Source organism: Ctenocephalides felis, unplaced genomic scaffold (genome assembly GCF_003426905.1).
Source record: "Ctenocephalides felis isolate EL2017-DRISC unplaced genomic scaffold, ASM342690v1 CF-g0.4_SCAFFOLD_01492, whole genome shotgun sequence".
Lineage (NCBI taxonomy): Eukaryota > Metazoa > Arthropoda > Insecta > Siphonaptera > Pulicidae > Ctenocephalides > Ctenocephalides felis.
In genome coordinates this window covers 46,574,566-46,586,348 of record NW_020537646.1, presented here as the reverse complement: position 1 = coordinate 46,586,348, position 11,783 = coordinate 46,574,566, and the positions used below count along the sequence as shown (strand labels likewise).

The 11,783-nt window shown below is 32.1% G+C and overlaps 2 protein-coding genes across 5 annotated transcripts in view; one reads left to right on the top strand and one right to left on the bottom strand.

Annotated features, from left to right (window-relative positions):
* The window catches only part of LOC113370530 (small integral membrane protein 8-like), a 31,050-nt gene extending 27,867 nt beyond the window's left edge, over positions 1 to 3,183 (top strand). The window contains exons 1-4 of one of the 4 annotated variants that reach the window (XM_026611206.1): positions 2,095 to 2,203; positions 2,574 to 2,716; positions 2,779 to 2,938; positions 3,063 to 3,183. In XM_026611206.1, coding sequence (XP_026466991.1) covers positions 2,609 to 2,716; positions 2,779 to 2,937 — 267 coding nt within the window. In that variant the 5' untranslated portion in view covers positions 2,095 to 2,203; positions 2,574 to 2,608 and the 3' untranslated portion in view covers position 2,938; positions 3,063 to 3,183. Of the gene's footprint in view, positions 1 to 2,094; positions 2,204 to 2,439; positions 2,503 to 2,573; positions 2,717 to 2,778 lie in introns of those variants that run through there. The other 3 variants (XM_026611205.1, XM_026611207.1, XM_026611208.1) reach the window with 3 other exon arrangements.
* A 7,719-nt stretch (positions 3,184 to 10,902) lies between these two features.
* LOC113371304 lies at positions 10,903 to 11,660 on the bottom strand. The gene is made up of 2 exons (XM_026611938.1): positions 11,213 to 11,660; positions 10,903 to 11,135 (listed from the first exon to the last, which is right to left on the bottom strand). The coding sequence occupies exons 1-2, from the start codon at positions 11,658 to 11,660 to the stop codon at positions 10,903 to 10,905; spliced, it is 681 nt and encodes a 226-aa protein (XP_026467723.1).
* Between the last annotated feature and the right edge of the window lie 123 nt (positions 11,661 to 11,783).

Sequence of the window (11,783 nt, the reverse complement as noted above, 5' to 3'; positions counted from 1 at the left end):
CACTCAAAATGAAAATAGGTACTATAATAAATCTAACGGACCACGCAATACTTCTATCGGACAAAACTTTTGGGACACAACATCAAATTAATTACAAAAATTTTAACAGATAACTCTTATCCCCTAAAACTTATAAATTCCGTAACTAGTAACAGACGAACGTACCTTTTGAATAAAATAGGGACAATTGCACAGTACATAACGATTTACCTGACTCAGAAACTCATTCTGGTGTAATATGTTTGCCATACATTAAAGAATTGTATGTTCCTTGGAAAAAACTTTTTATAAATCTGGACTTCGACTTGTAACCAATTTTAGTACAACTACTAGCACTATTTTTACAAAAACAAAAAACCCCATTTATATCGAACGACTCAGAAATCTCGTCTATCAAATAAATTGTTTAGACTGCAATTTAATTTACATAGGAGAAACTAGCCAGAACCTCAATAAACGGTTACAACAACATAAAAACAATTCAAAAACCCCAAACAATTCAAAACTGTTCTTGCAGACCATATATACACTTTAAAACACAATATGGACTTTTCTAATCCGACTATACTACAATTTGAACAAAATTTATTTAAAACGAAGAATTATAGAGGGATCTTTTTTAACTATTTATAACAATAAGACAATAAATAAACGGAATGAACTCAACACGCTGTGCGACACACATCTCTTCTATTTAGATAACATTTCCAAATTTCTTACAAAACAATAAAAGCGTTCGCGCAAAGGTTTTACAATTCGTCCACACATGTGCAGAATCTTGGTAAAAATATTTTTTAAAAAATGACTTTCTCCATTACATCTTCAACCAGTCTACGAATAACACACTATTCATTTGTGATTTTTTCAAATCAGTATTTTGTGAAAAATATTGTGTAATTTCAAGTTATGTTTATAATACATAGTGTAGTGCATTACCATATCCTAATACCATGGATTATTAAAATTTTCAATTTAACACTAAGATCAACTAATTGTAAGTACTAATTACTATTTTATTTTTTCTTTTCACTCCAATTCAATTGTTTAGTTTTTAATTTTATTTTTAGTTTCCACTGAATGAAGGCTAGGATTATAGCCGAAACGTATGGATTTAAAATAATTTTTGAAAGAAATTCATGTTTTTTATTGATGTTATGCCCGATTATTAGACTTTGTTAATATATATATATATATATATATATATTATATTTATATTACAGTACACATTATATAGTGTATATATACAAATATATAATATATACATTTATGCAAATTGCCTATCTATAAATGTATTGTAATAGTATATGTAACATGTTATTGTTGAAATTAGTACGCTTTTTTATATTCAATTTTGGTTTTTTAATTTAAAAAAAATTTGAATTCAAACGGTCTATATATTGGTGCATTTCTTCAGCATTTTATATTCGCACCCATGGTCGACGCTGGCGCCATCTACATTGGGAGAGGAAACTAACCGGACAATTGACAGTTTTGACCGAAAAACGTGGCAACGAAATATGGCCCGAGAGAGCGATCTATATACTCTTCTTTTATCTATGACTACACCTTTGTGTGCGTAACCTTGCGTAACTTTCCTAAAAACATAGAAAGTGTAACGCATAGATAAAAGAAGAGTAACCCGTAGATAAGAAACGTCTGGTCTATAGATTAACAAGTATAAATATTGCTGGTCAAAAAAAAGGTATGAACACATAGTATTCTAATCCTAAACAATACTAGAATCCTAGACAATATAATAATGACTAGAATACTCCGTGTTCATATAGACGTTTCTCTCGCCCGATTTTTAGGTTCAGAAGGAATACTTAAAGCCTAGACAATATTATAATACCCCGTGATTCTAATATTGTCTAGGGTCTGGTCTGTATTAAGTGTTGTATCTCAGTGTAAAACCCGCCCTTGTATCATTATTTTGTCTAGGCTGATGTATCGTCTATAGTCTATATTGTGTATTTTGTCTAGAATCTAAACTAGATATTGGTATCAAAAATCACTGTTACATGACTGTTACTAACTAATTGGTAAGATGTTGTAATTAATCCCCACATCGCTGCGCTCAAAACGTTGCAGGCGACAGTATTTCATACATAGTATTTGAGAATAATCGCCTATTCTCATATTATAAAATGATCACTTTGCAATATTCAAATTTAATTAGTGCGAAATTATGACGCATGCAAAGGTAATTACTATTAATCTTTACCAACAATTGTATCAATACATACTAATAATTATATTATTTGAACTACTATTATTATATTGTCTAGACATACTAATCATGGTTTCCGATTTGCGAGGTTAACATTGATATCTTAGACAATTTCTAAGGATACATAATGTTTGATATCGAAAAGTTTTTGTGATGCCAATATTATTTTGATTAAAACTGTACAGACACACTATATATATATATACACACAGAGCTATATAAAATAAATTTTAATATTTTTAATTCAATGTAATACATCAAAGTAATATGATGTAAATCTTATTAGCATCATGTTACTATTACACAATCTTGCGACATTGAATAATAGTTGGATTTGTTTTAGAGTAAAACCAAAAATTGCAAGTATATCATTCAATAATGTCTAAAGAACTTCCCAATCGAGAACCTTTGCCCGGTGAAGGGTTACGTTCACTGAGAACAACTGGTATATTTCGGGCTGTAAACTTTGAACTATATGCAAAACCTGTAAGTTTTACATAATTGACTTTAAAAATTAGTTTGATTTTTATTTATTACCTATTTTTTAGAATATGTTTATAATGGGTATTGGATTAGTTGGAATCACTATTAGCTTGGGTTATATTGCTTACATGCGATCAAAATATGAAGGAATGGGATATTACTCAGCAGTTAAAGAAGATGGAACTGAAATTTTCACTAAGAAAAAATCAAAATGGGATCATTAATGTAAATTAAATTTAATATTAATTCATATAAATATTACCATATAGAAATATATTGACATGAATGAAAATAATTCTAAAAATTGTTATTGTTCGACAATGTTAATAACATAACTATTTTAACGAAGGATTAAGTGTGTAATATGCGCCATCTGTCAACTAACTGGATATAATGATAAGAGGATTAAAAAAATATATATTTTACAAAAATCCTAGCATGTATGGAATTTATTGGAAATTTGTTGGCACATTTTCGATTGCTTAGTGATAAATTTGAAAATACAATCTTGATTACAAGATGTTTGTGTCGCACCATGTTCTGAGGTAATTTGTTTGCTAGTCTGTACTTTTTTTATGATTGAACCTTTGCTAATTCTTGTTTTGAATAAATTTTTTTCAAAAAAAGTCTACATCATGTTTTAAAGTGCTTTCATATTTTGTAAACTAAATTTTAAATTGTTTGGATTTTTTTATCATTTTATTGCATTTTTGTCATAGGCTTTATAATACTTGCATTGTACTATAAGCTCTATGATTTTTGTATATAATTTGGAATAATTTAAAAACAAGAGAATAAAGTGTCAAAAATCATATATTATGAAAAAATCTCAAAAATATATATGATGTTTTATTGCAAATTTAATAGAGAATTAGATTTAGGAATAGGATATTTGAAAAATATTTGTGTTCGTAAATATAATTTGGGGCCGTTAAAGGATAGTTGGTTAACAATTTGAGGATGGTCTATAAGTATTAATACAAACTTCATAAAGAAACAAAATAGTATCGATAAAACAACATGTGGCAAGAGATGATATGCTGAACTCATTAATATAAGCAATGTGTTGTGGTCAAAGCCATGAACAAGGTTAATTTTGTGCATTTTAAAATATAGATATTTTAGGAGTTTACTCGCATTGGAGTTATTGATATGATGAGGATACCATAAATCTATCCATATTCAAACTTAAACTGCAGATTTGCATAGTTCATCCAAATTAGTGAGTGATTTGAATTAAATTCTTTACAGCTTCTTAATAAATTTTAACTTTTTTAATTTTTGAATTAAATTTTAACTTTTTAGGAGTTTTATTGCAAATATTCGCTATGTGGTCTGTAAGACTAAACAGAGTGAAACTAGTTGGGTGCATGGCATCGTGCCTTAAGGAAAATTGCTGGAACTTTCCGTACTGTAATTAAAAATCTTGATACGGAATCCAAAAAAATTTACACAAAATGTGTACACATTAAAATTCCTATAAAATATCTGATAATTTGATGTACACATGTCCAATAAACATTTTTGACCGCCAAATGACATTTTTTTAACTTATTTTTATTGTGAGTCCATAACCGCTAGACCTGCTTTCCCAAAAATTAAACAGAACGGGGCAAAGAATGCCAAAAACGGTAACTCAGTTTTTAAGAGAACAGACTGTCCATTTTTAATAATTCAAAATACAATTTACTTGTATTGATAAGTTAAAAAACTGATTGAATTTTTTGGGAAGCAGGTCTAGCGGTTATGAAAATTGATCATTAGACATATGCGCATCAAATTATCAGATATTTTATAGAGATTTTTCATAATGTGCCCACATTTTGTGTAAATATTTTTAGGTTCCGTACCAAGATTTTCAATTACTTTACGGAAAGTTTCAGCAATTTGCCTTAAGGCACGATTCCATGCACCCCACTAGTTTTGTGATCAAAATGAAAAACTCCCGGAATAATGTACTATCCCGGAATAGTGTACATTTACAGGAAAAAGATGATATTAGAGAGGCAGATGATTACTATATTATCATTGCAATGGTTATCAAAGTTATGTTTAATACCAAAATTAACAAATTCTGAAATATTAGAAATATTGAGATTTTAAGAACTTTGTTATAGTACTATAAAATTTATAATTATTAAGCTAAATAGTCCAATTCCAAATCCGTCAATTAAGTTAGAAGTTGCAAGTTTAAATACTACAAGTTGCAAGTTGCAAGCTTAACTACTGGCAGGGGCGTAACTACCGCCGTATCAGCCGTATCAAAAATACTAGGCCCCCAACGAGCGCAAGCAGAAAGCAAAACTACAATTTTTCAAAAAATAATAAATATTAATAATTTTAACGTAGTTTTGCATTTCCTTTTTTTATCGAGTGTGATGTATTAAGTTGCCTTGCAGCGGAGATTTAATTGAGTAAAAACACTTCGAGTCCTTATAGACTAATGAACAACTTTTATTTACTTTGAGTACAATAATTTCATGAATAAATTATATAATAGGTTATAGAGTTTGATTTAGTATCGTCCATAGATAAGGAAAATTAGAAAATAAAGAAAAGCTGTGGTTCCAAGAGAGAAAGTGTGAGTGTCGCCTGTGCATCTTATGGCTCGTCTCCATTGCACGAATCCGTACGGCGAATCTGTATGCAATGTGTGCAGACTAAATTATTGCAAACAAAAGCAAACCTCGCGCATGTCAAAAACAGGATTCGCCGTGCGCGTTCGTGCAGTGGAGACGAGGCATTAGGTCTGACTCCTTTGGATGTCTTCGGGTATCTACGATACCCTTTGCCTGCCCTAGGTAGTGGGGCCCATACTAATAGAATATTCGATATAGGGGTTTCAGCGGGCACAACAAGAGGTATTGAACTTCAACTTGTAAGCTAACGCTTTAAGAGAATTTATTTCTGCTGCAATATTTCTGCATGCTCTAGCAATCAATTCAATTAGTAAAGCCTTTCCACATTCGATAAGTTAACAAATCTGTAAAACTAATTCAGATTATATGTTCTTCATCAAAAATTGGAATTTGTAATTTTTATATTTATATCGTTTTTTGTTTGTTGTTGTTACTACTTGAATTGTCTGCTTGACGCGTCAGTTTAATAGTTAGATTTTGATAAATATGATCAACTAAATCATTTTCAGATTTCTTTCTTCACCGTTTAAAAATATAAGTTTCTGTTCTGAAACTTTACAACACGCCAGTAATGACTTACAAAAAACTAGTATTTTATTAAGTAAACTTTTGAATAGACTGTACGAATTAAGAAATGAAGATTTATTGAAATAGTTTGTTAAAGAAGTACAAATAATTTGCAAAAAATATGGGTTGCAATAACTATTTTAAAGAACAAAATACATAAGATAATGAAGCGTTATTATCACAAGATGAGAGAATTTTAGACCCAAAATCTTATTTTAGTGTATACTATTGCTGTTTGGATATATTAATTTCACAAACCACACAAAGGATTACAAGAAAACGGCCCGGCCGATCGTTACCAGGAACTAATCAGCACGATTCCCAACCAATATCTTTCGAACGGTTTTTTATTTTCAAAATCGATTCAGAATTGCTAAAACGTGGACGAAAAATTTTTCACTTTTCAGCGATTTACAAAGAAACGGCTTGGATGATCGTCGCGCAAACTTGATAAACGCTAGTACTTAACGAGATGCATCGAATGGCTTTGCCATCGAATTGAAATTTTTGAAATCGGTCCAGCCGTTTTTGAGAAAACGTCGATTTACGGCAAAAAATATGTGCGTGCACACGCACACACACACATACACATACTTTTGCTAAATTTGCCTCATTCGATTCAGAATGGCTTGAAACGTCGAGAAAACATAAAATTAGCGAATCGGATTTTTTGATGAAAACAAACTTCGTTAAAATTAATTGATTTTAATATTTCAGAAGTATACAATGAGGCAGATAATATGATATATAATATCAGAAATTCCTATGCCAGAAGATATTTTTAATACTATAATATTCGTAAATACTTAAAAAAAACGAACATAATTTGTAGCTACATAAATGTGATTATTTTAAATAAATAAATATATACATTTTATATATATATATATATATATATATATATATATATATATAGGAATAAAAAACAAAATTAATTGACTGTTTTTTTATTTAAAAACAAAATTTATTTTTTAATGTATCAATAAGAATTCTCAATTGATCGGCTATGCAAATTGTGGGTTGCTGATTAAAAAATCTACATATATTTCGTAGAACGACTGGCCATTTTGTATGTAAAATATATTTTATATATTTATCTGAAAAAAAAAACGTGAACGCTTTTCGACTGGAAGTACCAGTATGCTTATTTATCTATGAGTACAAGTATATCCAAAATTGAAAAAATCGTTCGCATTAGCACCGTAGAGATAGATTACTGCCAATTTCGAGTGTACAAACACAGAGAGCAAACATCAAAAAACCAAATATTTTGTTCGCTCATGGTACGCCATAACACGATTCATTCTCATAAAATAGGTGCGCCGAGAATAACAAATCTTTAACATACACTTACGTGAGGCATGTTATGCTACCATGCAAGTGAGGTAACAGAGCGTAGCCATGTTACGGCAGAATCGGTGCGTAAGTCTTCTGCTCTGTTTTGGTCCACCGATATTAAGCATTAATCGCACAAGACAGGAACTACTGATGCTTTGTCACTTACTTGTTTTACCTGCTCTTTAAAATTAAGTCGGGCTTCAAGCATCACTCCCAAGTATCTAATTTAAGGTTGTGATATGATTTCTTGTTCACCGACTTTTAACTTTATAGTCTCTATGATTTTTTTGCTGGTGATGAGTACTGCTTCTGTCTTCTGTTTAGCTAGTGGAAGATTAACAGTATCCTTCCAGCAATTTACTATCACGATACCTTGAACTGCGTTGCTGTGGAAACAGCGAAGTTACCTTCTTAAGAAATGTGTGTGTGTATGTGTGTGCGGATACAAATTTTCGACGACGATTACAGGAACCGATTTGAATAATTTTCTTCTGTAGCTCCATATTGGTACTAGTACGGTTTTGTATATTAATGTCTTGTTTGCGTATGATATTTTCGATTTTCTGCCAATAAGCCAGTACAATTGTTTGAATTTTTGCATCGTTTGCACGTAAGTCTACGGTCTAGATATAGTCCTCAATAATTAATGCTGGTACTAGGAGGAATTTCGATGTTATTTATAAATACGGCCTCACAGTTTTGAGTCCTCGTTGTAAACGTGATATGTTTTGATTTGTATTCATTTATACTTATTTTCCATTCTTTGAACCATTCTTGAAGTGCGAATAGATGTTCTTGTAAGTTTAGAAATGCGATTACTGGATCTTATATTAAATAGTATAAAACTGGTCCTAGTACACTGCCCTATTTTCTTGGGTAAAAATCTGATACTGCATCTCTTATTCTTGTCCTGAAGTACCAGTCAATAATGACTTCAGTATTTTATATAATTGATTTGGTAAGCATTTTTTCATTTTGGCTATCAACCCATCATGCCACACTCTATCGAATGCTTGTTTTACGTTAGGGCAATACTCACTGTCTTCAAAAGCTTTGTGAATGATTGAAGTTATCCTATGTGCCTGTTGTATAGTGGAGTGAGATTGTATAAAACCAAATTGATGATCTGTTATCGCCGTAAGATTTTCTTGGACTCTTACTAGTAATATTTTTTCGATTCTCCTTTATAAGCTCCAGTTTATGTTGCGCTAGTTCTGGTGTGGCAATCCTAGCAGCTTATTGAAGATTACCTATAAATTGTTCCATTATTTCGTCGAGATCATTTTCATTTTTAATTCTCACTTTAAGCTTGATTTTTGAATCAATTACATTTTTGAAACACTCCCAATTCGTTGAATAGTTTGCGTTGTACCTTCTGTTTTATTACATTAGTACTTAGGGCCAGGATTATGGGCGTATGATCCGAAGACAATTCTTCATTACTTTCTATATCAATATACTTGCTTGAAATATTTTTTGTTATAAAAATAATCTAGCAGATCCGGTATCTTCTGTATACCTGTTGGCCAGTAAGTTGGACTCCCAGTTGATATTATGGTAAAGTTTTTCTTATATTTTAACTCTGCTAGTTGTTTACCTTTTGGTGTCATGAGTCTTGAGCCCCAGATTGTATTTTTAGAGTTGAAGTAAATAAATTTATTTCCTAATGTTTCAAATTATTCTTTATAATCGTTTTTCTTTAGATTATATCGTGGAGGGCAGTAGATGGCTGAAACAATCATATTGTGTTTGCAACTTTTTATTTTAACTGATGTTGCCTGTATATGGTTTTGTTGATATTTGACTAGCTCATAGTGTTCTATTGATAATTTTATTAGAATACCAGACACAGCGTGTGATGTGTTGTCAGGATGATTAGTACCATAAAAGTTGTAGAAAGGAATTTTTATGTATGAAGACCCTGTGAGATGAGTTTCACTTATTAATAAGATGCCAATCATTTGTATTTGAAGGAACATAATTAATTTATTTAGATGATTTAGTATGCCATTTGCATTCCATTCAACAATCCGCAGTGATTTAGCCATTATTTGTTTACCAAAATAGTGAGCATCTGCATGATCATATTATTTTGTTTCATGAGTAGTTTAAACATATCTCCAAAAATGTTCAAGAAGTCTTGTAGTACCGCTTCAATGACTACAATATGATTCAATAATTTCGTGATATTGTAAATTTCATTATTATTATTAGAGGGCTCCAAATCAATAAAAAACATGTTGAGTGGCTTTTTGGTTATATACGATCTCATATTTATTATATTTCTGACCTTGTGATTTTTCTTCTCTAGTTCCGTTTTTATTTCGTCGATATCCTATGTATGATGGATATTTTTGAGAACCACTCTGTATGCTCTTTCATTTTTAAGTTGATAAGTATGATAAACAGTACTATCGGAAATCAAATAAATCACCGATTATAAAATATTTATTCTTTAATACTGTGATAAATTTTATAAATTTATCTAAACAAAATTTTACATTGCCAAAACAAACGATCCAACAAAAACCCAACGTCAATTATTATTTTATTCCTCGCTTACTAAAATTGACGCGACCTGCCAATCTCCCACATATTGGTAATAAAATACACTATGCAAATGTTGCATATGCTGTTCGTGCCATTCCGATGCAACCAATATATCATCGATGTATGCATAACAGAAGCCCAAACCTCGCAAAATTTCATCTATGAACCGCTGAAAAATTTGCGGTGCATTGCGTAAGCCAAGTGTCATAAACGGAAATTCGAATAGCCCGAAAGGCGTAGTGATTGCAGTTTTTGCAATGACTTCCTGAGCTACAGGGATTTGATTATAAGCTTTCACTAAATCAATAGTAGAAAATATCACCTTACCACATAATGCATGCGCAAAATCATGGATATGGCGAACTGGGTACCTATCCGGTTGAGTCCGCGCATTTAACCTGCGATAGTCTCCACAAGGTTGCCACCCAGAACCTTTTCGTACCATATGTAAAGGCGATGACCAACAGCTCTTGGACGGTCGTGCTGTCCCTGCTTTAATCATTGCTTCGAACTCATATTTAGCAGCTTTTAACTTATCTGGTGCAAGGCGACGTGGTTTATGTGCTATGGGTGGTCCTGATGTAGTTTCAATATGATGTTGAGTAACAATTTTGCACACCCCTAATGCAGTCTGCCGTGTTAGGTCTGGATATTCCTCTAAAATTTTATCATATGGGTATAATGTGGCTGCCGTCATTTTAACGGAAGGTATTATTCTGTTTCCCGATTGAAGTTGTTCCGCTGAATCTGCAGGGGTTTCAACTAATATGCTCTTTTTAACATCAATCGCGAGATTGAAATAAGCAAGTAAATCTACACCAATAATAGGACGCGACACCTCTGCTATCATGAAATTCCATGATAAGGTTTTGCTAAGTCCAAAATCTAACTTTAAAGATAACATACCGTATGTAGCTATCGGTGTTCCATTTGCTGCCGAAAGCTCAAATGAACATTTCTTACGGGGACATTTCACTAAACTGCGCGGGTACACACATACATCGGATCCAGTGTCTATCAGAAAACTGACATTTGTCTCCTTATCTGTGATGAAAATGCGGCGTGAGTTATTTGGGCGTTTGTCACTAGCCGCCATTAGTGAACGCCCGTATCGTTTCCCGACTTAAAATTACATGGCGATATACACCTTCTCGCATGACTTCCATAGCGTCTATGAAACCAACATAAGTTATCTTGTCGTCTTCTAAACGATACTTTCTTCTTCTGATACAATTGAATCTTATCCAAACGTTTTAAAAAAGCTTCAATATCTTGACGCAATTGACGCAGATCAGCATTCTTTGTTTCACTCTCAGAGGTTTGTGAATCTGTAATCACAGCTACACGTTGCTGTGAATGGTTAATGAATAAGCGGTCAGCTAGTTCACCTACCTCTTGTATTGACTGTGTTTCAGAAGCAACCTCCAAAAATGGTTAAATTTCCACTGGATGTCTGGATAACCATATTCTTTAACTGCGTTATCGGTCATTGAAGTCCCGACTAAAGTCCTCAAATGACGTAGGTATTGAGATGGCGTCATATCACCCAAGTCTACATCCGTCATAAACAACTGCAACTTCGACTTTTCCGAAGTGCCTAATCTTGAAATTAACGCAGCCTTTAATGTAGAATAAGTCATCACCTGAGGCTCATTGACTATCAAATCTCGCACTTCGGTTGAATGTCTAATATCCAATCTGGTAACCAATAATCCATATTTCTCCTTCTCATCGTGGATATTGGAAGACGCGAATGCCTTCTCCACTAAGGCAAACCAAAGTTGCAAGTCATTTGGTATAAATTCCGGAATGTGCAGTTTGCGGCAGCTAAAATGTCCGTGTTGACGCGGCATAATGTCAAACGACAGGGGTCACCACTATCAAATAAATCACCGGTTATAAAATATTTATTCTTTAATACTGTGATAAACTTTATAAATTTATCTGAACAAAATTTTACATTGCCAAAAAAAACG

Coding starts and splice junctions, on each gene's coding strand:
- LOC113371304 (XM_026611938.1), bottom strand. CDS start 11,660: ATGCCGCGTCAACACGGACATTTTAGCTGCCGCAAACTGCACATTCCG. Junction 11,136..11,212: donor GAGGTTGCTTCTGAAACACA/GTCAATACAAGA, acceptor CTGTGATTACAG/ATTCACAAACCTCTGAGAGT.